This window comes from Suncus etruscus, chromosome 2 (genome assembly GCF_024139225.1).
Source record: "Suncus etruscus isolate mSunEtr1 chromosome 2, mSunEtr1.pri.cur, whole genome shotgun sequence".
NCBI lineage: Eukaryota > Metazoa > Chordata > Mammalia > Eulipotyphla > Soricidae > Suncus > Suncus etruscus.
In genome coordinates this window covers 1,204,737-1,221,394 of record NC_064849.1, presented here as the reverse complement: position 1 = coordinate 1,221,394, position 16,658 = coordinate 1,204,737, and the positions used below count along the sequence as shown (strand labels likewise).

Genomic DNA, 16,658 nt, shown 5'->3' with positions numbered 1-16,658 from the left:
TCACACAGGCTCTGCCCCTGTGAGAGCCAAGGCTGCTTGAGAGACTTCAGAACTTCTCTGAGGTAAGCCCAGGTACACAAGCCTCATCTTAGAGAGTCAGACTTGTTTTGGGGTTTGTTTTGTGTGTGTGTGTGTGTGTGTGTGTGTGTGTGTGTGTGTGTGTTTGGGTCACACCTGGCAGTGCTCAGGAGTTTCTCCTGACTCTGCGCTCAGAAATCGCCTCTGGCAGGCTCGGGGGACCGTGTGGGATGTTGGGGATCGAACTGGGATCCGTCCAGGTTGCCCTACCACTGTGCTATCACTCTGGCCCCAGAGAGTCAGATTTGGTTGCTCTGAGCAGCCCCTTCCGATGGGGACATGGGTGTCATGAGAGGCCTGGGGTGGAGACATGTCTGTCAGAGATGAGAGGGTCCAGGGTACCGTGTCAGTGAGAGAAGGGGTATCAAGAGAGGACAGTACGGACCTGAGGGCCACATGGATGATGGCACATTGCTATAGGTTTGTCCCGTCTCACAGATCTGGAAACTAAGGTTAGGGAAGGTCTGGTAGCCTGTCTGACATGCCCAGCTAGGAATAGCAAAGCCTGGACTTTCTCACAGAACACCCTGGCCACAGGGACAGGGACTTTCACAGGGGCCCAGAGAAAGAGACCCAGGATGGAAGAGTCTCGGGCACAGGGGACAGAGAGAAGGCTGGGCAGAGACTGCGGGGCACCCCAAGGAATGAGGGAGGCCTCTGAAATCTGAGTCTTCTCATAGTTTCTGGACAGAAACCCTGGGCAGGCAGGCCCTTGGGGACATTGCAGCCAGTTTCTTTCAAGAATGCAGTCTCGCCCCTGAGAGGGCACCTGTGCTGTGTGATATCCCAGAGCCAGGGCATGAGTTTGGTGTCCTTTAATTCTCCAGCAGAGGGGCCAGAGGCATAGCACAGTGGGGAGGGCATTTGCCTTGCATGCAGCCAACCGTGGATGGACCCAGGTTCGATCCCTGGTATCCCAGAGGGTCCCCTAAACCTGCCAGGAATAATTCCAGAGCACAGAGCCAGGAGGAAGCCATAGCACCACCGGTTATGGCCCCAAAACAAATTCTCTCAGAGAAATCCTCTCAGGAACCACAGGCCAACACACACACACACACACACACACACACACACACACACACACACACACAGACACGCCAGGGAGTGGCCCAGGACACTCCTCAGAGGTCAGAGGAAGAGCCATAAAGCCCCTTTCGGGAGCCAGCAGCAAACACGCAATGTCCTGGAGACACAAGGCATCGTTCGCATCTGGGCCCGTTTTCCAAATGCACAAACCAAGCAGGCCAGGAAGCAGGCACCCCTGACACCCCACTGCAGTTGCTCTGACTAGAGGCAACAGGGGCATCTAGAGGGAGGGGACTCAGTCTGTGTGCGCCCGAGCAGCTATCCCTGCTCTTGTGACCCCAGAAAGGAAGAGCCCAGTTGGGCCAGGGATGAGGAGATAGGAGGAGCCCTGGAGGAGACAGGCTGGAGGTTCAGGGGCTCTGTTTCCTCCCCCATAAAGTGGGCAGAGCCTTAACCCAGACCCACTCTGCGGCAGCTGCCATGTGTCCGGAGCAGGGGCTGAGCTGGGCTCACCCAGCGTCCGACACTTGTTGAACTTCCAGTCTGCAAGCCTCTGACTACTCCAAGCATTAACAGCCACAGGAACAGGGGCCGGGGAGTTGGCACAGTGGTCAGAGGTGCCTGCTTTGGACACACTGGGAATGAGTCCCTAGCATGACATGGTTTTCCCTCCCCCCTGGAACTACCAGGTTGGCCCTGGTGGTCCCCAAACACTTCAGGGCGAATTCCTCATCCGTATCCTCAAGCTCACAATTGGCCGAGTAGCATGGGGAGTGGCCCTGCAGCCTCTGCAGACCTTGTGGGAACTTCCATCCCCCCAAGTCAATGTCAACAGGACTAGGGGGGCCAGGGAGAAGACAAAATGTTATGGACTTGTCTTACATGCAATCAGCTGAACCCCTGACAGAGATGCAGATAAAACTCAGCTCCCCTCTGGTCCCCGAGCACCACTGGGTATGGCTCCCCGCTCCTGCCAAAAAAAATAAAGCCTCCTGAGTTTGATGCCTGGTCCTACCGTAGGTGTCCCCCCCCCCCCCCGCACGGCTAGGAGTGGCCCCCCTGAACACCAGGATATCACACTCCTCCCAATTGTTAGGTTACACCTCATTTTACCAAAAACAACGGTCATCCCTGGTTTCTTTGTATGTTTGTTTACAACTTGGGTTTACCCCAAAACAGACAGATTGTCTTATTTTTTTAATTAACCATTTTTAATTCAATCATTATAAAAACAGATACAAAGTTATTTATGATTGAAATTCAGTCCTGCAAGGTCCCAAACCTGTCTCTTCACCAACCCGGCAGTGCACAGGGGTTCCTCCTGGCTCTACGCTCAGAAATTGCTCCTGGCAGGCTCACGGGACCATGTGGGATGCCAGAATTTGAACCACCAACCTTCTGCATGCAAGGCAAATGCCTTACCTCTATGCTATCTCTCTGGCCCCACCAATGCATATTTACCACACTCATTATTTCTTAAAACCAATACTAAAATACGAAACGCCAATGTTCTAAGATCTCAATAGTCGGTCATTTCAAGATTCCACCACTGTAATATTCTAACATTCCAATATTCTAATATTTCAATATCCTAACATCCAACATTCCTCTATTGGAATTTCTTACTTGGAAACCTGGTGGGTCTGGCTCAGGGCAGCCTGAGCTAGCTGACCTTACTCTGCCCTTACTGCCCCACCCTGGGGTGGTCTCTGGACTCAATGAAAATGGCAGTTCTGGCAGGCAGCTGTACTGGGGAGAAACGAGGTAGAAGACTGCCGGACTCCATGTTCCACCCTCAGCCTGGACGCGAAGGGCTAAGTCAGCACAGCAGTCCAAGCAAGGGGAAGCAGGGTGAGCAGATTAGAACCCAGAGCATGGACTGCCCCCCCCCCCCGTCTCTCTGGCGGACTATGTCCATCCTTTTGGGACACCACCCCGAGGTCTCCACAGGCCCCAGAAGACAGATGGCACCGGCGCTTGGGGCTGTCGCCCAGCCAGATGAGTTTGGAGTGAGCTGAAGTGGGGGCCATTGCAGAAACAATGGCAAAGGGCACCAGGACAATGGGGGTACATGCCACAGGGGCAGCCGATGTTTGTCACACAGTGGCCGTAGGGGACGCTGACCAACTGCTGCCAGGTCAGATCCCACAGGTTTTCAAATCGCTCCGAGGTCTGTTTTCCTCCTCCCACAGCAGCCAATGGCCAGGTCAGGGGGACAGTGGGGACAGTGCGGACGTTGCCAGCCTGGTGGGCTAAGGGCCTGCCTTATGACTACCAGGAGTTGTGACCATGGCAACACTATGACCCTAAAACACCAGGGAGGAGGGAGCAGAGATAGAGAGGGGAAAGACAGAGACAGGAAGAGACACACAGAGAAAGACCAGTCCAGGAGAGGTGCAGAGTGCCTCCCTTCCCCAGCCAATCCTGTGCAAATCTCTGTCCTGTGAAAAATGGGGTGCAGGGGGTTGGTGGCCCTTCCACTCCTCGGGACACTGTGTCTGGCCTCGTGAGGACTTGGGGTCAGGGGTCCAAGCATAATGCAGCTTCCAGAGCATCACGGCAGCCCCCAGGTCAGAGCCCAGCGCACATCAAGCAGGAGTTTGACTCAGGGGTGGCTTCTGGCGGCTGCTGACCTCATCCAGAGCCTCTCACGTGCTGCCTGGGGCCCGGTGAGGAGCACTAGACTTGGAGTCTAGTCCTGTTGCCTCCTGCTATGTGGCTCCGGGCAAGTGACTTACTGCCTCTATTTCCCCTCCTGTCAAGGAGCACCTCTCACCTCTCAAGGCTGCTGGTGGTGCCTGTGAAATGGGACCAGCCATGTGGTGACAGGAAGTATGAGATAGACTGGGCATGGTGCCTGGAACTCAATTTGGGGGTCCTGAGACATTTGGATCTGTTAGTGGGGGGATAGGGACAAGGTGAGGGAGATGAAAGGGGGAGCAAAGGCACCTTTGAGGATGTGGGGCCAGATGTGGGGAGGGCAGGTGGAGGGTGAGGGACTTCACAGGGAGATGGGAGCAGGGTGGGGAGGCGGCCTAGAGCGGCCCTGAGGATCCGCCTCACCTGTGCCCACCTGCAGGCTCCTGGCCGCCAGCGACGACGACCTGCCTGGGGACTTGCGGTCTCTGTCGTGGCTCACGGCCGTGGATGTGCCTCGGCTGCAGCAGATGACGAGTGGCCGCATGGACCCCAGTGTGCCGGCGGCTCTCCCAGGTGGGCCCAGGACTCGGTGGGGCAGAAGAGGGTGGCATCCAGCATAGCACTTTCCTCCCTTTCTTCCTCCTTTCCCGCCTTCCTTCCTCCTTTCCAACTTCCTTCCATCTTCCTTCCTCCTTCCTTCATCTCTCCCTTCATCTCTCCCTCCCTTCCTTCTTTCTCTTCCTTTTTCTTCCTTCCTCCCTTTCTTCTTTCTCTTCCAACCTTTCTTCTTCCTTCCCTCTCTCTTTCTCGCTCTTTTTTTCTTTCTTCCTCCATCCCTCCCTTCTTCTTCCCTCCCTCCCTCCCTCCCTCCCTCCCTTCCTTCCTTCCTTCCTTCCTTCCTTCCTTCCTTCCTTCCTTCCTTCCTTCCTTCCTTCCTTCCTTCCTTTTTGTTTTCTTTGTTGGGACCACACCAACGATGCTCAGTCTCTGTGCTCAGAAATCACTCCTGGCACTCTAAGGCTATATGGGATGTCGTGGATTGAACCCAGGTCTGCCTGCCACATGCAACGCACTTACCCTCCCCACTGTACTATTATTTCTGCCCCTATTATCCTTCAATGCCCCCCGCCCCTGCCACACACACTGATTCTGGAACATTAAGAACTTACTGCGAACCTCAGCTACCGGCCAGATGCCCCGGATGGAGTCTCTCTCTCTTTCTCTCTCTCTCTCTCTCTCTCTCTCTCTCTCTCTCTCTCTCTCTCTCTCTCTGTTACAACCATCACATTCAGCTATTTTGTACATGGTTTAAGGATGCACAAAATCTTTCTGGCAGGCTAAGCCTACAATACTGTCAATCGGCTCTTTGCAGATAATGTTTACTGACCTCTTCATTGAGAGAGAGAGAGAGAGAGAGAGAGAGAGAGAGAGAGAGAGAGAGAGAGAAAGAGACAGGGAGACAAAGAGAGACAGAGTTCATGGAAAGTGCAGAGTAAGTGCTCAATGAAAAGTCACTTGTAGCATCAATACATACGTGGAATTTAGTGACAGTCACAGGAAGTGCTGAAGAGAAACAGTCAACTAAGATAACCATCACAGAGGTTAGAGAGAGAGCACAGTGGCAAAATGTTTGCCTTGCACACAGCCAACCCAGGACAGACTCAGGTTCCATCCCCAGCATCCCATATGGTCCCCTGAGCCTGCCAGGAATGATTTCTGAGTGCAGAGCCAGGAGTAACCCCTGTGCATCACAGAGTATGACCCAAAAGGCAAAAAAAAAAAAAAAAAGAAAAGAAAAAAAAGAAAAAAAAGGAAGAAGAAGAAGAAGAATTTTCACAGCATTGGAAGTCCCAATAGTTGGGGCGGTAGGAAAATGGTGTCCAGGACTATTGCATTCGGTAAATCATTCTTGGTCAAAATATCTGTAGTGGGAGCGGCCAACTTCGGTCAAAGGACAGGCTGTCAGCTTCGAGTCTGCGGACTGTGCTGAGCAGTGTCGTTACCACAGAAACCCCGCAGAGGGGTGTAGATGAGTGGGCAGGGCCAGGTGCCAGCCCGACTTACTGACACGCGCATATACAGCCTGCTGGCTGGCACAAACCAACCCTCGGTCTAGAAGCCTCTGAAGGCAGTTTGGTGCTGGGCGAGCCTGGGTTGCCTCATTGGCAATGAAGAGTAACAGCACCATCTTCTGGACTCAGTGCAGAGTTCCTTCAGGGCCTGGTCGCTTGTCAGGAGGGACACTTTCTCCCTCCCTGTCATCTCCCTATGCCTCTGTGGCTCTAAGAGGAGAGCTTAAAGCGCCATTCTCAGGAAGCGGGTAGATTAGTCAGTGAAGGAAGGACAAGACCAGGCTGACAAAGCCCAGGAGTCGAGGTCCGGAGAGATAGCATGGAAGGAAGGCATTTGCCTTTCATGCAGAAGGTCATTGGTTTGAATCCCATATGGTCCCTAGAGCCTGCCAGGAGTGATTTCTGAGCGTGGAGCCAGAAGTAACCCCTGAGTGCTGCTGGGTGTGGCCCAAGAACCAAAAAAAAAAAAAAAAAGAAGTGATGACTAGTATTGTGCGAGTCTGTGATGGATTGACAATGTCTGTTTCAGACCCAGCATAGGCAGGGATGGTTGAGAGCGCGCAAGCAGGTCAAGGCTTAGCAAGAGGGTCAGGGAGGGACTAAACTCGGGCACTTGCCGCATTTCTGAGGAGGAGCGACCAGCCATGAGTGGGTGCCTTTGTTGCACACATTCACAGAACCAAGACATTCCGCACAGCATCGTGGCTGGTCGCATGGCGAGTGTTGACTTATCTTCGTAGGCATTATCCTGTGTCCAACAATGAACCAAATAAAGCACTTTATAGACATTCCCCCCCCACACACATTTTTTTTTGGGCCACACCCGTTTGACGCTCAGGGATTGCTCCTGGCTATGTGCTCAGAAATCGCCCCTGGCTTGGGGGGATCGAACCGCGGTCCGTTCCTTGGCTAGCGCTTGTAAGGCAGACACCTTACCTCTAGCGCCACCTTCCCGGCCCCTCCCACACACATTTTTACAGGTAGATAAGTAGGTCATGCTGGCAGCCCACAGTACAGAGGTGGAGACTGAGGCTGGCCCCAGAGTTCTGTCTGGGTGTTCTCCCAGAGAAGTGCGCTCACTTGATGCCTTTTTTTTTTTTAAGGGTCTGGGGGTTGGGCCACATCCAGCAGCATTCAGGGACTGCTCTTAGCTTTGTGCTCAAAAATCGCGCCCGGCAGACTCGGGGAACCCTATGGGATGCCGGGAATCGAACCCAGGCCCATCGGCCATGTGCAAGGCAAACACCCTGCTGCTGTGCTATTTGTTGCCCCAGCCCTCGCTTGATGCCTTTTTCCTCACACTAGGAGATGGGAGCAGCTTGACTCTGCTGGTGCCCAGACCAAGCCGCCCTGCCTTTAGCCTCCTGCCCTTAAACCTGTGCTTCCCCCTTCAGGAGCCTTGGCAGGCACAGCGGACCTGCACCCGGGAGTCGCCCCAGCGCCCCTGCTCCACGGCCCCGCCCGCATGGCCCCCCCAGGCATGCTGGACCTGGGCCCCATGAGCAGCCACGGGGCTCCTGTAAGTGCATCCCCAGAGAGCAAGAGGCCAACATCCAGGCGGGGTGGGGCCCCTCTGCCCCCCTGACGCCCCTGTCTCCTCTTTCAGCCCCAGCAGATGAGTCCGTTCCCCACGGGGGCCCCGGCAAGGGCCCAGGCAGCAGCCGTGCTGCAGGGCGGGCCTCCGCTGTACTCACCCACCTCCCCACGACAGTTCCAGCTGCCCCTGGGCACACAGCAGGTAGGGGCGGTGCGAGGGCCCCTGCAGTAGATCGGGGCCAAGGGTTGCTTGAAGCCTCCATTGAGACTCCCCTGGGATGTGGATATCGTTCCCCCAACCAGGCCCACTTCATGGGTCATTCTGCCCCTGTCCCCTAAATCCTTGAAGCGGAGGGAAACACAATTGTCTCTGGGAGGGGGTATAGGGGGCCCTTGCATTTAAGAATGGGGGATCCCCTCATCTCCGGGATGGAGAGCGGGGGTCCCCCATCCCCGGGATGGAGAGCGAGGGTCCCTCATCTCCATGATGGGGCTGGAGTCCCTCATCTCTGGGATGGAGAACTGGGGTCCGTCGTCTCTGAGTTGAATAATGGGGGTTCTTCTATCTCCATGATGGAGAACGAGGGTCCCTCATCTTCATGTTGGGGACAGGGGTGCCAACCATGAATAACAGGCTCTCTCGCCTCCTCTCTCTGTCCTCCTTCCCTTCTCCTGCTCCTGGGAAAGTGCCCTCCTGGGGGCCTCTACGGCTCCCCTTTTGGGGTGTGCCCTCCCTATTCCCAGCCCCGAGTGGCTGCACTTTCATCTCAGGACCTGCACCCCAAACACTACCCTAAGCCCATCTACTCTTACAGGTGAGTTCAGGGCCTGGGCTGGGGTGGGCGTGGTGGGGCGGGGTGGGGCGGGGAGCCGCCAAGACAGCCCCTTGGCAGCCTGGCCCCTGTGGTGGGTTTTGGGAGGTGAGGACCCCACAGGGGAACCAGCCCTCAGGAAGGACCATCCAGACGACGAGTCTACTTCGGACCCGACTTCAGCGTCCACAAGCTGTGTGACCTCGGAGGCGTGGCGTGACCTCTCTGAGTGCACACCGTCAGCAAGGAACTAGTATCACATCATTCCCAGGATTTTGGGGGTGTAGGCCAGTTCTAGGAGGACAGACATCCGATGGGTGGGGGTGGAGAGAAGAAAAGATCACATTTCTCAGGGACCAGGAGAAGGGCAGGTGGTGGCAAGGGTGGGATGAGAAGGTCCTGGGAACAGGGACTGTAGCAAGCTGGGTGGACTTCCTGGCAGAGACGGCCCCGGGCTGCCCAACTGAGGCGCTGTCACGGCTGGCCTGCCCCACTTCTTGCCCCGCAGCTGTCTGATCGCCATGGCCCTGAAGAGCAGCAAAACAGGCAGCTTGCCCGTGAGTGAGATCTACAGCTTCATGAAGGAGCACTTCCCCTACTTCAAAGTAAGGCTCCCAGCCTGGGGTGGAGGGTAGGGTGCGGACAGGGACACTCCCACGACTGTCCATGTTTTTTTTTAAATATAAACTCTTTATTTAAGCACCATAATTACAAACAAGATTGTAGTTGGGTTCCAGAACCCCCCCTTCACCTGTGCAACCTTCCCACCACCAATGCCACGCCCCTTCTTCCCATCCCCTGCCTCCTGTATTCAAGACAGGCATTTTACTAAAATTACGTGTTGTTTTTCTTTTAAGTTTAGTAAGCTCTTTTTTTTGTTTTTGTTTTGGGGTCACACCTGGCAGCACTCAGGAGCAATTTCTGAGCCTAGAGCCAGGAGTAACCCCTAAGGCTGCCAGGTATGACCCAAAAAAAACCCAAACAAACAAAAAAAATAAGAGTTAAAAAAATACAGTAATAATAGTGTGAGAGTGGTGATTATTGTTTGCATAGGCCCAGAAAAATATGGGGGAAAAGGGGGCCAGAGAGATAGCATGGAGGTAGGGCATTTGCCTTGCAAGCAGCCAACCCAGGACCAATGGTGCTTCGAATCCCTGCATCCCATATGGTCCCCGAGCCTGCCAGGAGCGATTTCTGAGCATAGAGCCAGGAGTAATCCCTGAGTGCTGTCGGGTGTGACCCAAAAACCAAAGAAAAAGAAAAAAAAAAAAAAGACCAGCTCTAGGTTCCAGGCATACTAGGTTGTCCAACCCCTGAGTCATTCTCTGCTGTGGTCCTAGTGAAATTTTTTCGCACATTAGCTGTTGTTGGTGTCAAGTTCCTGTCATTAAAGATTCTGGTTTCTGGGGCCGGAGAGATAGCATGGAGGTAGAGCGTTTGCCTTGCATGCAGAAGGACGATGGTTCAAATTCCGGCCTGCCAGGAGTGATTTTTTTTTTTGGTTTTTTGGTTTTTGGGCCACACCCGTTTGACACTCAGGGGTTACTCCTGGCTATGTGCTCAGAAATCGCCCCTGGCTTGGGGGGACCATATGGGACGCCGGGGGAATCGAACCGCGGTCTGTCCTACGCTAGCGCTTGCAAGGCAGACACCTTACCTCTAGCGCCACCTTCCCGGCCCCAGGAGGAGTGATTTCTGAGTGTAGAGCCAGGAGGAACCCCTGAGTGCTGCCGGGTGTGACCCAAAAACCAAACCAAAACAAAACAAAAAAAAAAGGATTCTGGTTTCTATTCATCTTCTTCATCGAAGTCAGGCTGATGTGGAGTGTCTAGTTTCACCTCACCATTTTAGAGGGCAATGTGGAGAGTCCTACCCTGAAACCTGCCCTGCAAGCAGGTTGTTGCTGAGTCATCTGGGTATTTAAAGTAGTCAATGCCAGGGCAGCAGTAGGGTCTTCCCTGGTAGAGGTTTGCTTCCTGGTGATGTTATAGACAATTGCGGTTGTTTCCCTAGATGGTACCCATGGTTCAGGGGTGTATGGGCAATGCCCATTTTTCTGAGGCCTGAGCCAAGTCATTATGCCATTGTTCAGGGTAGAAGGCCCAACTGCATTACAAAATTTGTGTTTCTATATCTATCAGATAAGTACTTGTTTTTATATATAATATCAAGAGGGGCTGGCTTAGGAAAGTCACCAGCAACTTTCCTTCCCACCAGTGTCCATTCTCAGATCAAATTGCTTGGGGGTTAGAGCCTCCGTGTGTAATGTATAGATATTTTAATAGGATATCAGGGTCTAATCTATGTTTACAATACACAGAATGTCTTTCCTCCCCCCCCCCCACCCAGCTCACCACCTTACAAGCTCATTTCTAGTCCTTTACTCCCTCACCTTCAATGCCTATTACCCCACATTTAACCCCTTTTACCCTCAGTTCTTGGTTCCTCATGAAACAGATTATTATCCCCACTCAAGCCAGCTACCAACCAGCTCCCAAAGTAGAAAAATAGACGCTCAGCCTGAGAAGAAACCAATACTCTGTTCCTGTGTATCTACTCTCAGTGGCCTCCTGTCCTCCACCTTCCTTCACTGTGTACCTGAGCTTGCACCATACTCGGTGCTGAGAAGTCCCCACTCAAAGACATGTCCTGAGATGGGACTGCTGGGAGTTGCTTTGCAGACTCTAGAAGGCTAAATCACAGACCAAAGTGGTGTCCCGGATTTAACACCCTCCCCCGAATATTTCTAAAGACATATAAGGGACATTATATTTCCTTTGTATATCTTAGATGTAGTCCCTTAACAGCTAGAACTCTTTTTTTTTTTTTTTTTTTTTTTTTTTTTTGGTTTTTGGGCCACACCCGGCGGTGCTCAGGGGTTACTCCTGGCTGTCTGCTCAGAAATAGCTCCTGGCAGGCACGGGGACACTGGGATTTGAACCAACCACCTTTGGTCCTGGATCGGCTGCTTGCAAGGCAAACGACCTGCTGTGCTATCTCTCTGGGCCCTAGAACTCTTTTTGAATACCTTCTTCTATAGTGACAATTTTGCCCACTGTTTTTTTTGTTTTGTTTTTGTGATCTGTTCAATAAGGAATTCTGGTAGAAGAGTCTCTGTTTAGAGTTCATGTTAGAACCAAATTACCAGGGACTGGAGTGGTGGTGCAAGGGGTAAGGCATCTTACCCCTTAGCACCTGGCGCTAGCCTAGGATGGACCATGGTTCGATCCCCCCCAGCATCCCATATGGTCCCCCAAGCCAGGAGCGACTTCTGAACACATAGCCAGGAGTAACCCTTGAGTGTCACCTGGTGTGGCCCAAAACAAAACAAAAAAAATGAACCAAGTTATGGGGGTTGTTGGACTTGTTCCCTCAGCCCCCATATACACCAATAATACCTTGTAGCATTGTTCCTCTTTTGCCTAAGCACATTAAAATAGGAAAATCTTACATACACACCATCTGTGTTGGCCCCATTTCCATCTGTTCACCTGGGAATAAAGACTCCGAACAGCTCCACCTTCACACACCGGAGCAAGGAATCCAGAGACAGGGAACATTGGAACAGGGCCCTGAGGGTTGAAGCAGAGTCCGCCAGCATCCAGGGGGCAGAGGCATAAGGCCCAGCAGAGTGGCTCAGCCCAGGGGTCAGGTCAGGCAAGTGGCTCAGCAGGACAAGGAAATGTGTAAGAGAGTCTGAGTTTAATCTTGGCAATGAGAGAGAGAGAGACAAAGAAAGAGAGACAGAGAGAGACAGAGACAGAGAAAGAGAGAGAACACGGAAGTCTGGACGTGTGTGTGTGTGTGTGTGTGTGTGTGTGTGTGTGCTCAAGTGTAGGGCATGGGGCCCACTGTGAAGCTGGTCATTTGATAATAAAGTATCAGGATTTTTGTTGGCTTGCTCAGGAGTGCTCAAAAATTATTCCTGGCTCAGTGCTCAGGGATAGCTCCTGGCGGGCTCCGGGAACCAGAAGGGATGCTGGGGCTTGAACCCGGGTTGGCCATGTGCAAGGGGAGTACCTTCCCCACTGTGCTATTGCTCTGGCCCCTAAAAATGATTTAATACAGAGTCGGAGCAATAGCACAGCGGTAGGGCGTTTGTTTTGCATATGGCCAACACAGGACAAACCCGGGTTTGATCCCCATCATCCCACATGGTCCCCTGAGCCTTCCAGGAACGATTTCTGAGCACAGAGCCAGAAGTAACCCCTGAGCACTGCCAGATGTGACCCAAAAATTTAAAAAAATTATTTAATATGGGGGCTAGAGAGAGAGGGTAGTGGGTAGGACACTGGCTTTGCACACGGCCAACCCAGGTTCCATCCCCATTTGCTGGGTGTGGCCCAAAAAAAAGCAAAGAATTCCCTGCGATCCTCTTGCCCGATGATCCATGTCTGAGCAGCACCCATGGCTTCCTTCCTGGTGCTGGAGCATGGAGGGAAGGGGCGGCCTTGTCCTCACACTGGAACCATGGTCCACACCTAAAGTCTATGCCTGGCAGGCACTTTGGCAGCCACCTTGATCCCAGAAGGACTCTTGGTTAGCCGCCGTCTTCACCCAGCCTTCTCGCCTCCCCAAGTCCAGACTTGGTGTGGAAGACCCAGGCAGGAGTCTGAGGGATCCCTGGGGCAGACGGGGTGGAGGGGGCTCCGAAACGTCACATCCTCCTCCCCCCACCCCACCCCTCACAGACGGCTCCCGACGGCTGGAAGAACTCTGTGCGCCATAACCTGTCCCTGAACAAGTGCTTCGAGAAAGTGGAGAACAGGATGGGCGGCTCCTCACGCAAGGGCTGCCTGTGGGCCCTGAACCTGGCCCGCATCGAGAAGATGGAGGAGGAGATGTACAAGTGGAAGAGGAAGGACCTGGCCGCCATCCACCGGAGCATGGCCAACCCCGGTGAGGCGGCACCCACCTTCTCCTCACGCTGCTGTCTTCCTGTCTTGCCAGCAACGGGCTGGAGAGATGGCGTGTCCTGGTCGGGAAGGGCTGGAAAGGGGGCCGGGGTGATAGCACAGCAGGGAAGGCATTTGACTCGCATATGCCGAACCAGTTTCCATCCCCAGCAACCCATAGGGTCCCCTCACACCCCCACCCCCAGAGCTTGCCAAGAGGAATTTCTGAGCACAGAGCCAAGAGGAATCCCTGAGTGCCACTGGGTGTGACCCGCCTCAAGAAAAGAAAAAGATATCAGAGATAAATTGTTTTTATAATGTGAAGATGTTCTCAATTTAGTGAGAAGAGGCAATTTGTAAATCAGTATATAGTGTGATATCATTTTAATACACAGAATGTCCTGTATATATCAGATAAAAGTATTTCTGGGGCTAAAGAGAGCTCAAGGGGTTGAATTGCATCCTTGGTATCCAGGAAACTGGAACTTTTTTTGGTAGTTTTTGGGTCCACCCAGCAAAGCTCAGGGCTTACTCCTGGCACTCAGGAATCACTCTGGCTGTGCTTGAAGGGCCCTATGGGATGCCAGGGATCGAATCTGGGTCAGCCATGTGCAAGGAAAACATCCTTTCCACTGTGCTATTGCTCATGGCCCCCTGCCCTGTAATTTTATTTTTAGTAAAAACAAGTTTATTTGTGGAGCTGGAGTGAGAGTACAGCGGTAGGGTGTTTGCCTTGCTCACAGCCAAACCAGGACGAACCCGGGTTCGATCCTCAGCATCCATATGGTCCCCCGAGCCTGCCAGGAGCCATTTCTGAGAACAGAGCCAGAAGGGTGCTCTGGCTCTGTGAGTGCTGCCGGGTGTGGCCCAAAATCCAAAAAAAGCAAAACAAAACAAAAAAAATTTTTATTTGAAAACTAATGGGAAGGAAAGAGAAAGATCTATCTATGCTCAAGAGAGAACTCGAGCTTTTCCAGCTGTAGAGCAAGGTATCATGAATTCCCAAATGGAAATAAAGTCATTCCCTGAGGTCAAAACATCTAGCAGATGTGGGCCCAAGGCCCCAGGAATTTCAAGTGGGTCCCTCGGGTGCTTTCTGAGCAAACCCCTCTCCACTTGCCCACAGAGGAGCTGGACAAGCTGATCTCGGACCGGCCAGAAAGTTGCCGGCGTTCCAGCAAGACAGGGGACCCCGATACTCCTGTGCTCACACATGCCGCCCCCGTGGCCAGGACCCACGGCTGCCTGGCTGCCACCCAGCTCCCGTGCCCGCCGCAGGTGACCCTGTCCCTACAGTCAGCCCCCCTGCACCACCAGTTGCAGCCCCAGGCACACCTGGCCCCCAACTCGCCTGCCCCGGCGCAGACCCCTCCCCTGCACCCCCTGCTCCCCCACCTGAGCCTGGACAGGGCCGCCAGTGCCTCGGACTTCGTCAACATCAGCACTGACCTGAGCACCGAGGTGGATGCGCTGGACCCCAGCATCATGGACTTCGCTCTGCAGGGTGAGGTGGTAGAATGGGCATCGGGGGGACCGAGAAGGGGGCAGACAGATGGAGGAGCACTGGAAAAGGAGAGCTGCGTGCACGCACTTCCAGAGCCTAGGACTAATCGTGGCATCCCGTGTGCACAGACTCAGAACATGGTTTCAGGCTGGCCTTCCAAAGCTCTGTCTATTCTCCCCCCTTAGTCCCTTCCATGGCTCCCTTCTGACAGTGGGGAAACTGAGGCACAGGGTCCTGGGTTTTTCTTTTTTTTTCTTTTTTTGGGTCAGACCCAGCGGCTCTCAGGGGTTACTCCTGGCTCTGTGCTCAGAAATCGCTCCTGGCAGACTCGGGGGACCCTACAGGATGGATGCCTTGTGAGCAGCCAGCCTGGCTTCAATCCCCGGCATCCCAGAGGGTCCTTTTGAGTACTGTCGGAGTGATTCCTGATCACAGAGTCAGGAGCAACTCCTGAGTCCTGCCAGATGTGGCCTCAAAACAAAACAAAACAAAGACAAACAAACTAGGTTCCAGAGAGATAGCACAGCAGTAGGGCATTTGCCTTGCACGCTCTGATCTCGGACAGACCCAGGTTTAATCCCCGGCTCCCAGGGCAGGCTTCTGAGCACCTGGTTAGCCAGGGCAGAGCTGGGACTCCCACCCAGGTGGGTCACCCCTGATGTTTAACTAGTGACCCCAGCCCCATGCCAGGCCACAGGTCCCCAACAGGGATGATGTCAGGCAGGAGATTGCAGGATGGGTGCGGAGTGGGTGTTAAGTCCTCAGGTGAAGAGTGAAGAAAACAATTCTATTTTTTTGTTTTGTTTTGTTTTGTTGCCACACCTGACAGTACTCAGGGGTTCCTTCTGACTCTGTGCTCAGAAATCATCTCTGGCAGGCTCAGGGGACCATACATGGGATGCCCAAAATCAAACCTGGGTCCATCTTTGGTTGGCTGCATGCAAGGCAAACACCTTATCGCTTTGCTATCATTCCGCCCCAGAACACAAATCTTTATTTATTTATTTATTTATTTATTTATTTATTTATTTTGCTTTGTTTTGCTTTGGGAGCCACATCCAGCAGTACTCAAAGGTCCCTCCTGATTCTGTGCTCAAGAATTACTCCTGACAGGTTCGGGGTTCCTCTGGGATACCGGAGGTCGAATCTGGGTTAGCCATGTGCAAAGCAAATGTCCTCCCTGCTGTGCTACAGCTGCAGCCCCAGACCCAGATGTTTCCACACATGAGATTCCTGGTGGCGACAGCAGCTGCTCTCAAGAGCTCTGTCTTAATTTCGGTGTTGGGGCCATACCCAGGGCTTCTCAGGCCTTACTCCTGGTGGGTTTGGGGGACTCCTGGGGGGTTACTGTAGAGTGAATCCGAGTTGACCCTGTATTCCTGAGAGCCAGCACATGTGAAGGGACCCCACTGTCTTGCCTTGGCATGAGCCTGGTCACTCAGGGCAGGATGCACTGCCCTCACCTCCCCATCGGCTCTGCCTCGGTTCTTGAAAACCAGTGGGAGGTGTGTTTCCAGGAGACCCCAAGGGGCAGCAGGCAGGAACCTCCCTCCTCTGCTGCCACCACCGATGGGGGCCCGGAGCCTGCTGACAGGGACCGGCTCATACATATCTTTGCCTTTGCAAGGGACCCTCTGGGAGGAGCTTAAGGATGAGGGCTTCAGCCTGGACTCGCTGGCGGCCTTCGGAGACGCCCCACTTGGCTGCGAGCTGGGGACTGCTGGCCTGACCCCTGTCTCCAACGGCAGCAGTGACCAGGCCTTCCCAGACCTGGCGGTGACAGGGCTCTATGCGGCTTATGCTACTCCGGACAGTGTGGCCACGCAGGCCTCCACCTCCTCCCCACAGTGCCTGGGGACCCCTGGGAACAAGCCCATAGCCCTGCTGTGAGCCGGATCCTGGCCCAGAGCTGACTGAGCAGGGCAGCAGCCCAAAGAGAAGAGCTCACCCCACCCCTGACAGTCTTCCTGTACCCCTGGATGGGAGCTGCTGACGGCTTCCCTTCTCCACACCCCACAGGAGAGTCAGGGCTCTCCCCAGGTCTGACGGGACCAGGGATCAGGCTGAGCGTGCTGTGGAACTGAGCCTCCAGCCT

General features: G+C 53.8%; 1 protein-coding gene across 1 annotated transcript; it reads left to right on the top strand.

The window, feature by feature from the left end:
* Positions 1-4,193: 4,193 nt before the first annotated feature.
* Positions 4,194-16,453, top strand: FOXN4 (forkhead box N4; the record flags this gene model as incomplete). The annotated part of the gene is made up of 8 exons (XM_049768193.1): positions 4,194-4,317; positions 7,211-7,335; positions 7,432-7,554; positions 8,040-8,167; positions 8,673-8,769; positions 12,856-13,063; positions 14,186-14,563; positions 16,191-16,453. Coding segments are annotated over 8 exons (1,446 nt in total), but the record flags the coding sequence as incomplete, so codon positions are not given.
* Between the last annotated feature and the right edge of the window lie 205 nt (positions 16,454-16,658).